This window comes from Macrosteles quadrilineatus, unplaced genomic scaffold, assembly GCF_028750875.1.
Source record: "Macrosteles quadrilineatus isolate MER2022 unplaced genomic scaffold, UCM_ALF_1.0 Scaffold_5__1_contigs__length_97177068, whole genome shotgun sequence".
In the NCBI taxonomy this organism is placed as follows: domain Eukaryota; kingdom Metazoa; phylum Arthropoda; class Insecta; order Hemiptera; family Cicadellidae; genus Macrosteles; species Macrosteles quadrilineatus.
This window is the reverse complement of record NW_026542598.1, coordinates 12906436-12928160: the sequence shown is the minus strand read 5'-3', so window position 1 is coordinate 12928160 and position 21725 is coordinate 12906436. Positions and strand designations below refer to the sequence as shown.

The following is a 21725-nucleotide window of genomic DNA, read 5'->3' as shown; positions in this document are numbered from 1 at the left end:
TTCAGATGTTCCGGATTCCATGAAAAGAAGATGAAGTTTGCTTGGATCAAAAAAGAAGATGTATGGTTGTTTGTGTGTGTGAGAGTAAGAGGGTGGGTTTGATAGCTAGGGAATTTGTTGAAAACAAAAACGGACCAGAAAGATTTTTATGTTATCGTTTCATAGTTATTGAACAGGTCATTTGTACTTCCGACTACGACAGGGAGGGGAACTTGCTAGGCTAGCCAGGGAGAGGGAATAAAAAAAAGTAGGTTAGAGGGGGGTTGTAAAGGGGGGAGGGTTTGAACATTTTACTTAGGGACGTGGGATGTATCATGGTAGGCTAGTCAGGGCTTGGGGTTATGGGGTGAAGTAGGCTAGAGGGGGGCATCGAAAGACGGAAGTTCTAATGACCTGTGTATATACAAAGGCAAAAGATTTTAAAGAAATATGATTTCATCATGAAAAAGATTTTATGGGTTTAAGACATAGGGAAAAGAAAATTGTTATTAAAATATTTTAATAACAGGTCCTTGGATCATCCATTTCAGACAGGGAGGGGGATAAAGTAGGCTAGACAGGGACGAGGGAACTTAAAAAAAAGTAGGTTATTGGGGGGTTTAAGGAGGGAGGGTTCATTTTTGAGTTAGGGAGTGGGAAGTATATTGGTAGGCTAGTCAGGGTCTGGGGTTATGGGGAAGTAGGCTAGAGGGGGGCATCGTGGGGATGGATGTTCTAATGACTTGATTCTGTTTGGAGAAATAATCCTGTTTATTTCTCTGGGAATAGTGGGAATAGCAGGGGGAGGGTGGTTCTAGGTCACCCGGATCTACATTTGAAGAGTCAAGACACTGGTAGAAGAGATGTTAGAAGAGGACGATATTAGAAGATGATCGTCATGACAGTGGTGTGACAAGTCTGAAGTCAAGAAACTGAGAAAAGGATATCTGGAGCATTCCATGAGGTGTGTAAATATTTAAATTATATATATATTTAAAAGGTCAAACATGCATAATCAGCACTATTAAGGTAAGTATTTTTCAGGAAGTTGGCTGGATTATTTGGCAAAACTGTGTAGGTTCAATGATAAATGTGTGCACTAGTAAGGGAAAGAACACTTATTAGGTTTTTATGGAGGATAAGGAATCGTGTTTTTTACGTAGAATTTATAAAAAAAGCTGTTTATACAATGAGAACTTTACTTTTTCCTATTGTTTAGGTGCAGTGGTAGAACATTATGGCTATGGCAGATGTGCTATACTATAGCATACCGTAAATTAAAAGAACCAAATTGTCTTAAACCGTGTCCTCTCGCATTGCAAACACAAAGTCAAGTATAACAGCAATAAGCATTTTAGACTTGTACGCCAACCCTGTACGAAGAACGGGTACTCTGCTAGTAAGCAATAAGTTTGATTAAGATTTGTCTGTATAACTTGCATGGTAAGAGTGTGAAACTGTTTTGTTCTTTTTACAGTAGATTTAGAGACCCGCACATTCTCTTAAATAATCATACCCCATTGCGAACAACCTAAGTACTTATATAATTAACGAAGCAATTAAAAGATACATCAATAAATTACACAACTATTTAATCAGTCTTTAATAAAATAATAGAAACTACAAAGGCACATAGTTTATATTTCGGTTGTTCAGAGGCTTAGTTGGTCTGCATGTCTTCAACAGTTTTTCTCCATTCTGTGACATGAGGTTTCTAAACTGGAGCGACTAAAAGTAAAAGAATTACTATTTTTATACAGGTGGCTTTAAGACTATGTATTTGGATATTTAAGTAGACATATTCCATCAATGTTATTTGTTCACATGAGAACATTGACTTATTTTAATGAGTGAATGAATGGGCTTTGTCTACAGTTATATATTTTCTGCCTTAGTTTTTGTAACTGATAATTGGTGTGACATAAAATATGCTATAGTGTATATAAGTTAAGTAGTCCTATCAGTTTGAAATGTATTAAACATTAGCAACTTTGACATAAATCAGAAATCACTGAAATCAGAGTAAACATAATTAACTACGTACTATGTCGATGACTCAATTTTGTTTTTCGTTATAAAACTGGACATAATAAACATAAGAATGGAATGTCTAGTTCTATCAGTTGTCTAAGTCTAAGGTATAACCATAGATAAAACATACTCCCTTAGTAGATTTCTCATCCTAATGGAACAGCTGAAGACAATTTTATTGTTAGTTCTGTACGGTTTATGTAGAGGTCGTGTTTTGTTTACAATTTGTTTCCCGTTAATACAGTCATTTAAAACCTCGTTTAACCAAATAATACGATCTAATCATAAACAATATATTGTCCCCTAGTTATTTAACCAAACAGTAAAGCACAAATCAAGAAATTAACTCTAAAATAATAGAAACAAAATTTTGTTGACACTAGCGCCCAGTGTGGCGTACATGAACTAGACATGAAAAACGCGCTTCAAAATTTACAATGGGATGAGAAGTCTACTTGTGTTGGTTAGTTTATGGTATAACTAAGAAGGTTGATTACCAATTATTGCGATATATTCCTCAAGGTCAGATATCCCCGATAATTCAACTATCAATGTGGTGGTGTGAACATTGACTTTGAATAGTATCATTGATTATGTAGGAAAATAATCAGCCAATGATAGTACCATTGACTATAGTCAATGATAGTACTTAACCTACATGGTTTCTATAGTTCATACTATGGATCACACCCCACCGGTAACAATGGCGGAAATTTGGTTAACAAAGCATAGCCAAATAGGATGACCCTAAGGTGGGGGGGGGGGGGGGTTACACGGGGGGTCTGGGGGTATTGAATCGGATGCCCTCCCCTGAGAAACTTTTGAAAATTATACCTGTAAACTCGCATTTTGTTATTTAGAGACATAGATATAAAAGAGAATTTTTAAGTGTAGAAAAAATTTTTCATTGTAAAGTATCACCATAGATAAAGCATACTCCTTAGTAGGTTTCCCATACTTATGGAACAGCTGAAGCCAATTTTATTGTTGGTTCCGTCTGGTGTACTGTAGATGTCGTGTTTTGTTTACAATTTATTTTTATTATTTTAGGGTTAGTTTCTCATGATTTGTGCCTCACTGTTTGGTTATATAGCTAGTGGACAAGTTATTGTTTATGATTAGTTCATTTTATTTGGTTATACGAGGTTTTAAGCTGTTCCATAAGGATGGGAAATATACTAAGGGAGTATGTTTTATCTATGGTATCACGTGTTTTAAGGTCTAGGATGGTTGTAAACCCCTTAAACCCCCCTCCCTGGATACGCCACTGCAATAAAGCGATTTTGAAAAAATTCCATTCTTGATTTTCTCTTTTACTGACAAATTGAACAATTTCTTAGTTTGGCTGTTTACTTATGGAACACCCTTGTATATCTTATTAAAAGTTTTACTACCTGTTGACAGCAGAAAATTATTGCTTGCTCAAATATGATCCAAGTAACAGCTTCTACATAGGGTGGTTCTGAAGTCATCGTACTCTTGTATGAAAAGTATCCTTTGGCCTCTTCTACGGTTTTGTTTATCCAGGAAAATAAAGACTCCACAGGAACCTTTTCTTTTTGTCCTGCCTCCTTGATTGATAAAAGGCCCTTAATCAGGTGATCCAACATAGTGTGAGGTGGACCACCTACCTAAACCAAACAATTAAGTAATATCATTGACTACAAAGGTAATATCCAATAGTCAATGGTAATAGTTAATAAATACATTTTCATGATTTTGCTTTAGGTTATGATTATTTTACTGAACAACAATAAATCTCTTGATTCAAATCCACAGAGTGGTCATTGATCCAATACAATGCTATTGATAAGAATAAATAAATTTACCTTTCAACACTACAAATTCACTTTTACTTACCTTTAACTGGACAGCCACAATCACCAATCCATCTTCTTGAGCCAGAGCCTCTGTCAAAGAATTGTATTCTTTTTTAATATACAAAAAATGAGCTTCCATAGTGTGTCTGAAATTAAACAATAGGAGCATGTAATTTAGAGCTTTAGACATGCAACACCAAAATTACCTTCCCTTACCTCACGTCTTGGCCTCTCAAACTGATTGATTAAAATTAAAAAAAAATAAATATTCAGACCTAAGTGCGATTCCACCACTTCCATCTTGGCCTCCTAGGTGTGTTCCGATACCCCTGCCTCTGGTATCAGCCAATAGCTTTCCAAAGTCTTCCTACCCATTCTACAACATTTGCCAGAGGCGGCTTCTGGTAGGGGCTTGAGAAGGTAAAGAAGGTGCTGAATGGAAAGGAAAATACGGGGCTAAACATTAAATAAGCAGCACCAGAAAATGTGAAACCCAGATTGGGAAAGAAGAGCCCCTGCGATGTAAAAATATTTAATTAAAGGCAGAATGAACAGGAAGTACATAAAATACGGAAGAAACAAGAAGTACTGTTGGCTGACTAGAAAACAAATTGCTATCACATCGTCTTGGATGAGTAGCACTTCAGTAGCCCCGAGTATAACTGAGTTTTTTCGCTAGGAAAGTGAGTGTACATTTATGCTGGTCCCATTTCTGTGAATATGCAACAGCTTATCAGCCACTCAGATGTAAAAAATAAAACTTTGCAAGAAAACCTGTGAATTCTTCACGCTGTAGATAAACTTTATTATGTAAGTAGTAATGATAGCTCAAAGTTAGCAAATGAAATTTGTGACACCTCCTTGAATATTGTACCTGAGACAAGTAATGAAAACATTCACACAAAATACATATGTTTACTACGATATTTAAATATTCAAGGCTGAAGACAAAAAAAATTTGTTGTATTAAAAACTGTATCAGATTATTTTAAGTTAAAACCGCAGATCATTTGTTTTCAGAGCAATGGCTCGATGCTAATGATAATTTCTTGACTACCTAGCTGAACCCTAAACTCACACAAATTGGTAAGAATTTATCATAGAAATTTAGAGGCGGTGTCAATCAAGAGGCGACATTGTGATTTCAAAGAAAAAGAAAGATTATAGAAGCTCATTATAGAAGTCCATTGAAGACTCATTTGAGTGCACTGCCGGTAAATTGTTAGTAATGAATTGAAAGAAAAAATATTTTTGTAGTTATTTACAGTACCGGATGATGATAATTGAAGTTCTTCTTATGTTTTGAAAAGTTACTGCTACATCTTGGGGCAGACAAAGTATCAAACACTGTTTTCTCGTACAAGGAGACTTTAATATAAACATGTTACTAGATGATGGAAAAAATTAAATTTAAAATGTTAACTTATCGGTACTTATGTTGTAAGGTAGTTTTTAATGAACCATAGCCATGCAAACTCTTACAACAACAACTTGCATGTTGATAATATCATATAACAATGTTAAGTTTGATGAAATATGTGTGTAAAATCAAGCATTTTGGAATTTCCAATCACAAGCAAACAAGACTGAAATTTTTAGTAGTTGTGGCCAAAAGTATTCCTCAAAACATAAAATAAGCCAAGAAAATATCAGATCTCTATAAAACTGCTTACAGAGGAAAGTGGAAGTACAGCATTTGTATGACCCATAACTTTTAATTAAAGTTTTAGGCCAAAAACCCCATCAGTTCAAAATCATTTAAATTTGTGTGTCCCTTAGCACTCGAAAAATCATCCGATATTGAGGAAATTTGGTACAAACATAAACCTTCGTTAAAATGAAAAAGTAAAGCGATCCTGAGTCTATGTCTTGATGACTACCATTCAGACAGACCGATATCTCTAATCCCAATTCTTTCTAAAATATTAGAACACTGTCTACACCAACAAATTTATTCATATTTTGAAAAAAATAACTTGTTCTGTGATAGTCAGTTTGGTTTTAGATCAAATTTGTCCACAATCAAGGCCTTGGAAAATATAATCACAGATATTTTTAACGGTTGTGATGGTAAAATTAATATGTCTGCAACATTAATTGATTTGGCTAAAGCTTTTGACTCAGTCTCTCATGAAATTCTAATTAAAAAATTGGCTTTTTACGGAGTAGTTGAAAAATCATTAAATCTGTTAAGCTCATATTTAGTGAACCGTTTCCAGCTGGTGCAGGTAAATAATTCAAGATCTAATATGTTAAAAATCAAAATTGGCATACCTCAAGGATCAGTCCTTGGGCCTCTACTTTTTATTGTTTTTATTAATGATTTGCCTTATTTTGTTCCCTGTAAAGCCACTCTTTATGCTGATGATACTACATTCCTCACAAGTGGTCAAAATCTGAACAAAGCACTTGAAGAACGGGATGGGGTGTTAAAGTTGGCTGAAGAGTGGTTTCGGGGAAATGAATTAAGGATTAACAACTCAAAAACAGAAGAAATTCATTTTAACCTTAGAATAAATTCTAATGACAATAAATCAGTAAAATTGCTAGGAATCCATATTGATCAGAAGCTGAATTGGATTGAGCATACAAACTTTTTATGTAGTAAATTGGCTAGAACTGTATTTTTATTTAACAAATTAAAGAACAATGTAAGTGAACAAATTATTCTAAATTGTTACTACGCATTTTTCCATTCTCACCTACAATATGGTGTTCTCTTATGGGGTAACTCTGTAGGAGCCAAAACCGTTTTCAAATGGCAAAGGAAAGCAGTCAGGTGCATTAGAGGAACAATGCCCAGGGAAGATTGCAAAGCAGATTTTAAGGCCCTAAATATCCTAACCCTTCCATCTTTATACATTTTAAATTGCTTATTATACGTAAAAGAGAATATAGACCAGTATAGCATCCGATCTGACATACATAAACATTACACAAGAAATAGCCATCATCTCAACTTACCAATTACAAGACTTACACTTACACACAATAGCTACAAATATCTTAGTATACAATTTTTTAATAAATTGCCCCCTTCTGCAGTAACGATTCCAATAAAAAAATTCAAAACAGTCCTTGATTCATGGTTAAAATTAAAATGTTTTTACTCTGTAGATAAGTTCTTGTCCTTGGAGGTTTTAGATATAAGTTTTTAAATAATTTATTTAAGATCAAGCTTCCTGTTATTTATTATGACTATGTTTAATGCTTTAATGATAAGATGCCATTTGACAATGTCAATTGCTTTTGTAGAGCTGAAAGACAATAAAAAGATTTGATTTGATTTGATTTGATTTGATTTGATTCCAGATCTACATGAGCTTTATTCCCTATAAGGGAAATTTCGCTAAGAATGATTATTTTCTCAAATTCTGTAATATTTTGAATTGAAAGTTAGAATTGAATCTTCATTATGTTTGTTGTGTAGGCTACTGTATTTATTTATACTTTATATATTTATTATTTTTATTATTATACTATACACTAATTTAACTTATTTGTTAATATTGTTGTATTTATTTTAAATAAACATAAACATTTTATCAGTTCACCTTCGTACTGTACCAGCTCACCCCTTGCTTTGCTGGATACGTTCCACACACAGATCTATAGTCTATGTGGACAGGCGAGGCAAATGTAAGGGGAAGAGGCCGCCAACCTATTTTAATGTAAAAAAGGTGATATATTTTTAAATTTTGTGTGTTTATTTATTTGGTAGTTATTTTGCATATTTATTTAGCTCTTTTGATTTGCTTTGTGTATTGCAAGACTACCAGTCAATTTCACCTTTGTTTGTCAATGATGTGCTCAGCACCACAGCAGTCTTTATGTCCCCAATGGAAGTGAAGTTCGGCAAACATGTAATCATCAACCAGTGATCCACCTCGTAAACAAGGCCACGGCGTTGTGTCCTCAGGGAGGGTGGCTACCACTAGTTACATAGAATTGAATGAAACATTCACTTATCATCATTAAATGTACATATTCATAATGATTTCCTCATTTTATGAGCCATCAAGGTAAAAAAATTGATGTTGCAGAATAAGCAGCATAATTTTCTGGGTTTTAACGAATTTCCCTATAGGGAAGTATTAGCGAATTTCCCTATAGGGAAGTAGCTATTACCGTAGGTGGCACGGTAAGACCTAGACCCGGGACCGATTTACTTTTTCATTTTGATGTCCCCAGAGGCCAAAAACACTATTCGTTCAAATTTTTATATATGTATATAATAATATATAGACATATATATATATATATACGTCCGTGAACGATAACTTGAGTAATTTTTGTCCGATTTTGATGAAATTTGGTTTAAAGGTGTAAAGCGGGATAAACTTGAATGAGTTCGCGAACCAGCACGATCGGACCATGGGAACGGGGCTTTACGGGGGGTTTTATGGGGTAAAAATTGGGTTTTCTCACTTTTGACCCTCAAAACACAAAATTTCCCAATTTCTCTTTAGACCTTTTTAAAGAGCTTAAAAAACAAATAATTTAGTATATAAAAGTATTTTTGTTCGAATATTAGTAACGGAGAAAATTAAAAAAATTGTAAATTTAAAATTCCCATGTTATTCTTATGGAGAAAATTGTCAAATGTTGTAGTTTGCTTGTTTATGAATATATTTTGATCAAACTTGGCAAATTTATTTATTTTGTACTAAGCTATCAATATTTTACTCAAAAACACACTTTATTAGTTTCCTTGTAGCAGCAAACCTAGGTACTCGTTAAACCTAATGTTATTAAAATATATTTAACTGAAAATCAATTCAGACAAATGGAAATTCGCTTAGTCAACAGGTTTGCTGCGGCGGGGGTATTTTGCTTACATAGCCAGGTTAACCAAGACAGGATTATTGAATAAACCCTAAGACATCTAAGTCAGCAAATCTTCTCTTTAATTTTTACTCTAGTATCTTGAAAGACTTACATGCTCTCAACCAAATGATTTTCCCTAGTATTCCTGGCCTCTAGAAATCTGACAAAATCAATCAAGAATATATTTTGGGGAAAATTCACAAGAATATCAGATAGATAAATTTTTATTTCTGCTGGATTCTTATGTTACTTAACATATTTCTGTGAATTAAAAATATTCTTTTAAGTCAAGTTGAATGTCTTACTTACCATTTTTCCCATTGTTCTCCAAAATTGCATATTCATCGCCATTTCTATTCCAATGGTCTACAAATTGAATGTGAGGCAGAATTGTAACCACCGTTTGATCTTTTGTGAACGCAACTGGAGAAAAGTTTATATTTGTGTGTACTGGTTCGTCCTCTTCTTTCACACTCGATTCTGCTGAAATAAATACAAAATTATATATACAGAACTGTATCAAAGTTGATTATGTTTAACAATACAGTACCTGACTTTGCTGTAATAAATAACTTTTTGGGTAAAAAAAATAAAAATAAAAAAGCATTTAATATTTGCACAATATTAAATGGAATCAATCCCTCCTACTGGAAAAATGCTCTGCCTTTTGGTGGTTCACATTAACCACGAATATTAGCTAATGTTCCTGTTCATAACTGTCCTTGGACTCTTCATAATTATGGTTCTGGCTAAAACACCGGCTTATCTTAGTCAGGGCCGTCCCTAGGGTTGGTGGCGCCCCCTCCCTCCCAGTAATAGTCGCATTCGCATATTTTAATACTATGTCCTAAATAGCCGTGGTGCGGCCCACCCTCAGCTGCGGTGCCCGGGGCAGCTTGCCCCTGCTTTCGAACGGCCCTGATCCTAGTCATAACGTAACAGACAAGGCTATATAGAATTATTCATACAATGCCTGTACCACGAATACTAGAACAGACTCATTATGGATCATAAACATAAACAAATGACGTTACTGGCCCGAAAGTAAACATTATTACAAGATATAAAATATGGAACTGTCTAAACCATATTTTAATGTTATTAGTATAGGATTCATTTGTCATTTTGTCATTATAGTCATTTGTTTGTTTATGATCCAGATCCATACTGCATACCGCTTTCTGTTCTAGTATTCGTTTCAATACTCAGCCTTAACTCATTAATACTTTAAAATACTAATCAGTGTTTTTGAGTCATACAAGTCTAATAATTAATTGAATTAATTAATTCTAATAATCACCTTTGTTATTCCTATTTAATTTTGAATTCAGCTTTTATTTAATCGGAAAACATAAATAAAATGATACACTGTACATAAACTTATTACAGCTTCTAAATGTTTTAAATGACAGTCAATTGCTTAATTTATTTTACCATACTTTCTAGTTTACCTGATGCAGTTGGCTCATAATCATCTCTTAAACCAGTTGTGGAACAAAACTTATCCTTTGTTGTGATTTGATTGTTCGCAGCTTTGGTAAAAGATTTGGCTTCAGATCGGTTTGGATTGCTAATCACTGATTTACTATAGGGTTTGAATCTGACTTCAGCAAGAGACTTCAATTCAACCTTTTGAGAATTTGGCAGTTTCAATTTGGTCCTACTTTTGAAGGTTACATCACAAAAAGAGCCTGCTGCTTCTTCATCACCATAGTCATGAGATATCAATTCCTCTGAAATTTTCCAAATTCATCATCATCAACAAATTTACACTTTGTGGATATTTTTATCTTTGGGGGTAACAGAACAAAAATATTAGCTTCATAGTAGGTCAAAGATGTAGTTTAGATTATAAACTCGAAAAGTGTTATTATAACTATGCTAAATTTTAATCTAATAATTATCAACACTTTTTTTCAAAAGTAGGTACTAATAAAACTATCTAGAAAGAAACATAAACTTTTGATAAAGAAATCTCTCAACAATCGTCAGATACTATAATCACCTATTGGAAACAAGTCAGTCTTCTAAATAATTTATTGAACCCTTCAGTTAATTTAGCCTACATTTTTAGAGTGTAATTACTTTTTAGTTTATATAGGCTTATAGGAAAATATACTGGTATATGAATAATAAACGTTTAATACTGATATTTAGAATTACATTTTCCTTTATCACTTTATAGTCTGTCACTGCATCAAATAATATTCCCATTCACAATTTTAGTCGTAAGTTATGACTCTTTAGCCATTTTCAGCTATCTATGAATTTAATTTGAATTTTCAATTGGAAAAATAGTGATTGTGGCGACAGTATAATTAGATACGATAAATTTTCGCAGTTAAATTATCACTCTTTGTACGGGCACCATTATGGTAAAAAATTAAATGAAAATCACAAGACTTGATAAATTATTTAACGTTTAACAGTATATTGATTGATCAAAGCTTACCACTATTGCTCGTGGGTGTGTTCATGTTTTCACTTTTATCCAACCTCAGCTTATTAGATTCTTTTGCAGTCATGATAAACCCTTCCGACTTTTTAACTTCTTCGTTTTTATTTTCTACTTTACTGTCTACCATTGTACTCAAAAAAGTATCTTCGTCAACTAATCTAGTGTCAGTCTGGGGCTGGTATGCATAACCCATAGCCTCATCTGGATTAGTCAGGTTTGATTTTTTCTTCATTAGTTTTGAAGATACAATTTGCTCCATGCTACAACCAGGGCTTCTATCTGTAACATGCACTTTCTTAATATCCCCTTCTTTACTCATATCATTTACAATAATTTCTTTTATAAAACTGTCTACTCCAGGATCTTTTGTTGGCTCTTCCTGAGTATCAATGTCACTAAGAACTTTTGGTCGTTGGTTTTGCAATTGATGAGGAGTAAATGTGGACAATGATGACGGATTTGATGTAGTGGTATCAACATATTTTGTTGTGACTCGTCCATCTTTGTTTTTGTCCACTACTTCTTTTTCTCTCCTTAGGCCATGTGTATCCTCACCATCACCTTCAGTAATTGTTTTTCCAACACTCTGATTCAAGTCATTTGACTGGTTTTTACCATGTTCTAGTTGATTTGATAATAACACAATCCTTAATTGATTTGCCTCTTTGAACTCATTTGTGGCAATAGGATTATTGCACTTTTCATCTTCTTTGGCAAAGCTTTGTTTTGGTTGATGCACACTAATATTGTTCTTTTTTACTTCACTGACTTGATTTACTTTATCACGTAAAGACTCTTTTGGTTGATCAATATCAAGGGTTATATATTTATTACTTTTCTTTGTCACTGTATATGTTATGATTGTTTTTTCCTCTGTCAATATTTCATCTTTGACTTGATGATGAAATCCCGTTGGAAGAACTTCATACTCAACCATTGGTTGTTTAGGCGTTCTTCTCAAGAAGAATGGATCTGGATTCTCAACTTTCTTTATGGTTACAAGATGATGAGAACTTGCTTGGTTGTTAATGTTCGGAGGCTGATGTTGTAATCTATAAGTTGGAGTATTAACTTTAATTGTGATTTTTTTTGTTTGTCCTGACTTATAAACTGTGTTTTCCTCCACCTCTTCTGGAAAATTATCTCCATTACTGATTCCAAAATCGCTGTTAGCAGTATTATGATTTGTTTTACACTTGTTTTGATCTAACTTAATAATTTGTTCCTGTGCATTAAGATCAGGCCTTCCTTTATGACTCCTGAAGGATATAGCAAGCTTTATTTTGTTATTTCTCTTTGAGCTGTTTAGCTGACTGGTATTTAAATCACCATGTATGCTAGTAGTGTTATTATTGCTTTCTTTGTGGTTTTTGCTGGATGAATTGCCGGATGCATCTGGTCCCACATCACATCTAACATGATAAGGTATGGATTCTTGACTTTTAGGTACCATTAATGTTGATTTAGAGGAAGACTTTGAATTAAAGTGGGTAGCATTATTAATCCAAATATATCTAGCCAATTGTGAATCCAGGTTTTCCATGTAATCTTTAGGACAAAGTGTTTTGGGAAGATTGTCTTTGGGTTTGTTAGCATTATTTTGTGGCTCATTGAACTCACGGTTTGATAATAGTCTTGCATAAAATAAATTTTTCTGTTCCAATTCTTCACAATTTCCTGATTTAATTGGAGTTATTCTTGTAACATAATACTTTTTAGGAGTTTCCTCTTTCACGTCGTCTTGGTTGGACAAAAGGCTCTTGTCCAAAACTACCTTGTCTTTTGAATTTAATTTTAGTCTATTGCAGCTGTTATTTTTATTGATATTTATACTCTGATCTTCATCTGTATTATTTCCAATTAGGGCTACATGTTCTGAGGGGGTTGGGAAAGAAAGCATGAATTTGTTATCAACTGCATCTTTTTCATTAGGTTTACTGTTTGGATCCTCTGGTTTGTATTCACCACTTGTCTCAGTCATATGCTCTTCAGAAGGTTGCCAAGCTTGCTTCATAAACATCCTTTTTGATCCTGGTGTCATATAAAATTCACCAATTACCTTATAATATGGTTTCCTTAGTTCTGTCTCTTGCTTAACAAGAAAATATTTGGACTGCTGTGCATTGTTAAAGAGCTCACTTTTATCACATTTATTGTCATCTGAATCAGACCCTGTAATTTTTCCTTCTTTTCGTAGACTTTTCTTAAATAGTGTTGATTCTGTGTTTGATTCTTGAGGATGCAATATATTTTTTAAGCTTTTGTCTTTAGCATCCCTGAAACTGCTTAATACAACAGGGGGTTCTTTTTTAGCAAATGCTGTGTTGTTAAACACCTCAGACTTTACATAATCTTCACAATCAACTCCTAAAGATTCTAAATTCTTATTACAAACTATCATTCCAGAACTTTTATTAGTTTTATTTGGGCGAGAAACATCTGTACACTCTTTGGTTGCCCCCAAGTAACCACATGTAGTTTGTGGTGGAGTACTATCAGCTGATTTAGTCAGCAACACACAAGCTTGCTCCGTGGATGGATCACTTTTTCTCACAACTAGATTGTTACCTAAATAAGCTATTTTCTCAGCTGAGATTACAGGATCCTGAGGTCTAAAATCAAGATTGTAAGAGTCACCTTTTGTCCCAAAAACAAATTTAGATTGTTCATCATTGTAGTTATGTTCAAACCCAGATTCGTTCAATGCTCCTAAATCAACACAAGATTCCTCAACAGAAGTATCACCTTCAACAATCCTATCAGGATAACTCACATGTTTCTTTGCCTGATGTCTAACATGATTCGGATGAGGACAAATTGCACAACTCCGAACTTCACCATCCCTCAACGCTACAAGCGACTTGAACTCTGCGTCTTGTATTTCAATCAACTCTTCTGACAGGGATATTATGACGCCCTCAGCTGGTCTAGAGGAAATTATCTGTTCCACTTTTTCAGAGGGTGAAATCAAATATAGTTTTCTATCAGCTAATGGATGAGGTTTGCTAGAGTTGGACCTAATGAAATTTCCTTCTGCATCTTGGAGGTTTCGAAATTGTTCTAGCTGTAACAAAGTAATTACGAGTATAAACCAACAGTTTTCCATATTCTTTAAAAATATAACAAAACATTTGATATTTTAAACATTTTAGATTTGAAATACATAAATGATGTTTTAAATATTTCTTATATTGAGACAAATGTTTAAGAGAATGTTTCCATTATTTGTAGAGCTGCTTATGTTTCTCTTTCAACCAAAAATCTTTGAAGGTAGCAATTTTGCTAAGGAATTGTGAGGATGAAGAATAATGGAAATGCAAAAATAATCAACAGTTGTACTAACTGTTATTACAGTTCTATGAGTTCCTCATTTTCATTTACTGTTTATTCAGTCCATTTTTTGTTCATGGATAATGCATTTTTGGGGTTTTCTCATTATTGCAAAACAAGATTGCTGCAAAAGAGAATCGGCAAAGAATTCTGGGATTTGATCTATTACACTAGATCTAGGTCTACACTAGATTAGAACTAGATCTACACTAGGACTAGTTAATAAAACGTTTGGAGATATAGCCTCTGGATCGTTATTGAACATAATTAAAATTAAGGCTTACCTTACGATCCAATTTATTTATATAGTGGAGACCTAGGTTTCTACGTCGAAACGTTATCGTCAGTCCTTTGTCTCATAGGTTAGCTAAACTTCTTGTTTGCCTTCTCTTGCTTGAGATATTGTTGATTTGAATAATGATGTGATATTATTTCATATCATATAAATTATACTTCAACAGACAATCTTTAGCACAGAACACATACTATGTATAAAAGAGACTGAGATACGAAAATATGTATGTAAAGATATAAAAGATGTATGATACAAAATAAAAGTGACCAAACCTATCATTATTTCATTTACTACTTTTGTACCACTAACAATATTGACCCAAAAGAAAAGTTTGTCGAGTTATAACCCCCTCTCTTGCTCTAAAAAGGTGAAATATCCAAAATTGTATGATTGTCTTGCTAATTGTAAACACTTCACAAGTAATCATACATTTTATCAACAAACTTTACCTGTTGAGATGATACAGGCAATGTTTGTCTACTGACAAGCCACACGATGCGGTACTGCTGAGAAAACGATCCTGGAACTGCTCCTCGGTAAGAAAAATAGTCCTGACTGAACGGACGAACTATCTCAGCAAGAGATGAGGGAAAGAGTGTTGCGCAACAACCGGACTTCTTGATAAACTGTAACACAGCTGTCAGCTGATCCAGGCTAGTGTTGCGTTCTTCACTCAACTGTAAACAACAGTATGTTAATGTGAGTACGGTAACAGTTTGCTTAAGATTACTAATAGGCGAGGTATCACTAAAGATGGAGTTGCTACTGGGCATATGAAATTATCAAAAGAACTGCAATAAACAGTTCAAGTTCGGGTATGAAAACTATAATAGTAGTTGCTTACATGTATCGTTATTTTGTTTTTGATTATGGTTAACCATCTGGACTGGAGAAGATATTGTATTGTAAAAAAAATTGTAAAGAAAATGAAATTATAGATTGGATGTAGTTTTGAAATTGAATAAATCAACTTTATATATAGAGAATCTCAATGAAATATTTGCTTGAGGTGAAAAACTTACATTAGGCATTACATTTCTCTGTATCAGATACAAGTTTGGAGCTACTACGTTAGGGTGTTAAGTTTACTGGTATTGTAGTGTAGGACCATTTAGCCAAGCGTCATCGTTTCCCTGGCCAGGAAACAGTAACCCCAGATTGAGGGTTTGACTTGTGTGCTCATTGTAGTTCACCTTTCCTTGGCATAGTGAGAGAGGACCTCCCGTAACAACTGTGGAAAGCTTGTGTGGAAGCTGACTTCTGATTCTGATCATTTAACTATTTTTTTACCTAACATTACAGAGTGTAAGTGTAAATGAAAAATCTTATTTTGTGAGAAAATGGACTGAGCCTACCAAAGAGTGTGGTACTACTAAAGTCCGATTTCCTCTTTTAGTTTTCATACTATGCTAGTTCGTTGATCCCCTCATAAAATATGCTGTAATTTAAAATATTTTGATTAAGTTTGGTATGATTAAAGAGTTGATGTAACGAGGAAATTGGTATTTTACAACAGCATACTCTGTCGGTGGCTTAATTGACCTACGTACTTTCCATCCTGAAAATGATTACTTTAACATGTCTACTCCACAGTAGTGTGGCAACAATGAAATTAATAGATGAAACATACTTGCATCAACCTACAACAATATATCGATATAGGTCTATAACCTGAATAAAAAATATTCTTACTGAAAAAAGATGAACTGCAATGGCAATTCCATCCTTTACCCCGCTTGTTTCACCCAAGTTGGTACAGTTCTTTTTAACGTGTACTACATGCATTTCCAATGGAAATCTAAAATAAAACATAAATTGAATAATGATTGTATGCTAACATACTTATAGTAAGTCTCCTACGATTGAAGGAGATTTCACTTATTTGTGGTATAATAAGTTATTTCTACTCATGTTATTGTATTGTTGTTACAGAAAAGAGGATATTGAGATGTTGTTAAATGGTGGTTTCAGGTTATACACAAACAGGATGACCTGCAATATAAACAATATTTTGCTAATTCTTCAAATTAAATTTCCATTTGCCTGATTTGGATTTTTACAAAAGTATTTTTCTTAACATACTAGATGTTTGTCACAGTATTTTGCCCTTTGATGATGACACGAAGAATTGATTCCCCTTCTAAGTATATGAAGACTAGCTGAGTACCCGTCCTTCGTATGGGGTTGGTATACAATGCTTATTGTAGTTAAATACTCGTGCTTTGCATTTGCAATGAGAGAGGACACGTTTTGAGAAAATTTGGTTTATTATAATCTATGGTACTATAGCCATAATGTTCTACCACTTCACCTAAATAATGGAAAGAAGTAAAGTTCTCACACTCAGGTTTTTGTTGCTGCTTGGTTCAAATTAGCTGTTGTCATAAATGTATAAAGAACTAATGGTGCTGCAACCTGTTGGTAAACCGTATAACCTTTTAATATTATTGAATATCATAGAAACAAATTGAGTAGTTGAAACAGCTGGCAAAATTATTTAATTCCTTTTAAATATGAATACTCATAAGGTTAACATGGGAAACTCTAGAGCCACTGGGGCAGAGCCCAAAAGGATTTTTGAGGTAAGAATATGTCTATATGTTAATCGGGAATGTGAGCTGACATCATACCAAATTTCAACACAATCCGACCAGTAGTTAATGCGTGATTGAACTTCAAACAAACAAACACACAAACTTTCACTTACTAGTATGATTATATGAAATTGACTTACAGTTGGTTTGCGCTCTAGATTTTCTGGGAACCACCTATTATTTACTCTAAGGTGTAAGTTACCTTATGCCATCGACAGAGTGGCCACTGCCGGTCTTGTTGTGTTGGCCCCAATGAAAGTGAACATGCGAAAAATTATATTGACCCAAGAGAGGCCCAGAACTCAACTGTGGTATCTTGTCCTTGAATGAGGCCTGGATTAATACTGAAAAATTACATTGTCTCAATTAATTGATTGTTTAATGTTAGTACTATACAGTACATCTTATATCTTCGAGTACGTGAAGTACAGTGAGTAGGTGATCTTCTCCATCACCTAATAAATGGATGCGCATTTGAAAACTTTACACAACCAAAGATGAATGAAATACTATGAGCCTTACACAATAAAATTTAATGTTGGGTAAAATGTAACTACTGTAGTTGGCTGACTTACTTTCCTTCTCAATAAATGGAATGTATTTTACAGAGTTTTTAGAAAGTTCTGTTAAATTTTGACAGTGCCAGGTATCAAAAAGCAATAATTTACACTCTTTATAGAAAGGAAATAGTTTAGAATTATTGTTTCTGGACTTGTAAACTGGATAAAAACTACACTACGGTACTCATATATTTTTGGGCACCTTCAACTTATTTGTTTACCAGTAAAGCCAGTGTTTTTAGCATAGACAGAGTCAGGCAACCTGTCGTATTGATACCACTGGAGTGATGGTAGTTGTAGCAGGCTGGCATCCCTGGTTACCAGGGCTACTGGAGACAGCTGATCTTCCTCTGTTATTCTTCCTCTCTCCATAGTTATATGATAGTCAGCTGCAAACAATATATCACCATTGATTATTGCATTATAGCATACATTTGGGAGATATACAAGGTGGGATCAAAAAGTAATGAGACTTTGTTGAGAAACTATGATTTACAGATCGAACAGATTCGATCGGTACTTGGGACTACAGATCTTTAAAATAGGCCCTCCTGTGTTGATACAGTGTCTGCGTAGGTCTGGTCCAGGATAGCTGCAATGGCCATCTTGACCGCAGTTTGTATTTCCTGAATCGAGTCTAACTGATGCCCTTTCAGCAGTGTTTTTAAGCGCAGAAATAAAAAAGTCAGGGGGAGAAACTTCCTTACTGTATGAATAAAATTCAGGATCGTCATCAGAAATTTGAAGCAGTTCTTCACATCAGAGCACTAGCAGTTCTTTCTTGTGTCATTTTTTGTTTGGGAAATTGAAAGAGATTTATTACTTTTGAATCCTACACTGTTCAATGATATATCTCTTTTACTTTACATTTGCCCATCAACATGGGCCACATGGGCCATGGAGAGTATGTGGAACTCATCCAGAAAAGCAAGGGGTTTACCAGGAACCGAACCCATGAAATCCCTGCCTTACCTTATGTATGTCCGTGGCCGTGGCTCTACCGATTGAACCACAGAATCACCACACTAATTAAAATTATTTATAGGTGGTAAAAATAGGCATATATAGTGAAAATATTTTTTTAATCACAATAATTTAACTACACATAGATTTCTTCAATCAGCTGCCAACTTATTTTGTATTGGTTCTTTGGACAGAGAATCAGAGTTTTTTCAGGAGATGATGTGATTTTTTATTAATCTGTGGTAAGAGAAAGATTATCGTACAGTGCAGCTTTCTAATGAGCAATGGAAGATATTATTTATTTTAACTACCTATTTAAAATTTTACAAACATAACTATGAAAAATAATAGGCAGGGTATCAGTAATCTGAAACCTCTACTTTTTCCCATTAACCCTCATCATAGGCAAGCAATCGGAAAAAGTATGGTACTGTAGGTATTTTATGGGTGAAATCAAAAAAGTTGCAATAACTCTTGAACCGTAATTTTTACGGCAATGGGGGTTGTACAAGAACATAAAAATACTTAACTTTTACTAGTTTAGAATCTTAGCGTCGGCTGCTAGACTTTTTAAAAATTAAAACTTAATTTCTAAAAAACTGGGACCCTAAACTAAAATTATGGCTTCGACATTCCCTAGTTCTCAAAATTATCTTTCTTTCAACACAAAAATCATGAAAATCCGTCGAGTGGTTGATTCAGAATCGTGAAATAAAAAAACACTGTTTCGTTTTAATATTATAGATCAAAATCAGTCAAGCTTTTTTTAAATCAGATTATTGTTATTTTATGGGAAAATCACATAGCCTAAGTTGTAATAATATTTTTAACCGTAATTTTTAGCATTGTGGTTTGTAACATTTTGTTTACAGTTAAAAGTACAATAACATATTCAATTTTAATCAAAGTTGTTTGAGCCGTTTATGTGAAAATATGATTTTCCGCTATTTTATGGGTTTCATAGGAAAATCACCATAGAAAATAAAATGTCAAAGACACCGTCTGGGGATACCAAATACCCACTACCGTACCAAATTTCATCAAAATCAAACCTTAGGTGTGGTCTGCAGCTCTGTACACACCCCCTTCACATACAGAGAGACACACACTCACACACACAAAATCACTTCAGAACCACTTTTTTTATTAATAAAGGGGACCAAAACAGATACATACACCCCAAACTCTAACTTGAAAATGTGTATGAAAACAATACTTTCTCCATATGCTAGAGATTAGAGATATGGTTAGAGATTAAATAGGGGAGGAAGTAATATTAATCTCTATAAAACCAACTTAACTCACAAACTATTAAATTTATTTTTTTAACTTTAGTTTTGAAAATTCTCTAAATAATTTCTATTCAATGTGATTTTACCTTATGCGTATACAGTATAATATGCTGTATTGTATTTCATATTTTTTGAATAGGTAAAAAGCTACCTATATAATTCATTGTATGGGATTCAAAGTTTTCATTTCTTAAAATTAAGGAATGAAATTAGGTAAATAAATGAATACATTTTTAAGTATTTACAATTTAGGAACTGTTTTGGATATCTTGAAACTGATCGATGCATTTTCTGTCAGGAATAACTTTTCTTTCTTAAAATTTGAATATCTGCAACAAAAAATGAAAAATGTTATTTTGTAAACTAAAATTGTATACTTGTATTTAGCTTAAAATTATAATGAGTAATGTAGTATTTGTGACAAAAAGTTAAGGTGTAGGTAGGGCCTACCGTTGACAGTAAGAAAAGAAAAACTAAGAAAAAACTAAACATGTTTGATACAGGTTTTGATCAAAACTACAAATCTTGAAAATTATGCTAACCCTACTGACGCGGTTTACACTAAAACCACAGACAATCGAAACCCTAAAACCTTATAAAATTTACTGATATTAATGTTCGCAAGTTTTTAAGTAGGCTACAATATGTTTATATTGTCATAAGCAAATGTAAACACATTTTTCAATATTTATCGGTGATCTGAATGTTACAAGGCAATCTTGAACATTCCAGGCCTAATGTTGTTATAAAATTAACTATAGGCCTACATACACTGTAAGGCTTCTTTGAATACTTTACCTGCTAAACCTCAAATTCAACTCTGAAATTACATACGATAATACAAACGATGAAAAAGTCCAAATTAATTTACACAAAACTGTCACAATTATTCACTACACACTCACATCCTTATCAACATTTAATCTTCACAAAATATTTCACCAAATTAAATTCTTCACTGAAAATTTTAATTCATTACTATCATAGTTTCTGCAACAATAATTTTGTAAACAAAATAATATATGTAAACTGAAGTCAGCTGTGAAACCCAGTTTGATAAACATTAAAACATTGTAGAGAACTTTTGTAATGAGGAAAACATTTTTATATGTAACAAAAGTGGGTACCCTGTCTGATTTACTTGGATATGTTAATACAGTACTTTTACACTATAAAGAAGTGTGTCAGTATGTGTTTTTTTAAATCTTAACAGGGTGATAAACTCAGTTGTTTTTACAACAGAGAGGACAAGCAGCATCGATAGTTTATAAACAGATGGTTGCATTGGGTTGAAAATTCAAACAATTTTGTATTTAGTAAACTAATATAAATAATAGTAGTAGGCCTACTAGCACTTATCAAGAGCACACTTGACATGTTTAAGTAATCCTTAAATAACTATATGTTTTCTAATAAATTAGCCATGTTACAGTGGTATCAGGAGGACCGTTGCCCGGCATCGCTGGTTTACTGTTACCTCAGACTAGACCAAAAGACCATAATGGTCTATTGTCTGTGCTATTACGTGCTACTTATAAATAAAACATAAAACCATAGATAAAACCATAGATAAAAC

The 21725-nt window shown here is 33.6% G+C and overlaps 1 protein-coding gene across 5 annotated transcripts; it reads right to left on the bottom strand.

Annotated features, from left to right (window-relative positions):
- Positions 1 to 1554: 1554 nt before the first annotated feature.
- On the bottom strand, positions 1555 to 21133 carry LOC128995220 (uncharacterized). 5 transcript variants are annotated; one of them, XM_054420162.1, is made up of 13 exons: positions 20948 to 21133; positions 20395 to 20478; positions 18116 to 18283; positions 17537 to 17678; positions 16433 to 16538; positions 15190 to 15417; positions 11110 to 14179; positions 10109 to 10390; positions 8967 to 9140; positions 7620 to 7764; positions 3871 to 3976; positions 3405 to 3641; positions 1555 to 1707 (listed from the first exon to the last, which is right to left on the bottom strand). In XM_054420162.1, the coding sequence occupies exons 2-13, from the start codon at positions 20435 to 20437 to the stop codon at positions 1600 to 1602; spliced, it is 4809 nt and encodes a 1602-aa protein (XP_054276137.1). In that variant the 5' UTR covers positions 20438 to 20478; positions 20948 to 21133; the 3' UTR covers positions 1555 to 1599. The 5 variants fall into 5 exon arrangements, 4 of the variants coding, with proteins under 4 accessions (XP_054276137.1, XP_054276138.1, XP_054276139.1 ...); XM_054420163.1 differs by having other exon boundaries at positions 8967 to 9137; XM_054420164.1 differs by lacking the exon at positions 20948 to 21133 and having other exon boundaries at positions 20301 to 20459.
- Between the last annotated feature and the right edge of the window lie 592 nt (positions 21134 to 21725).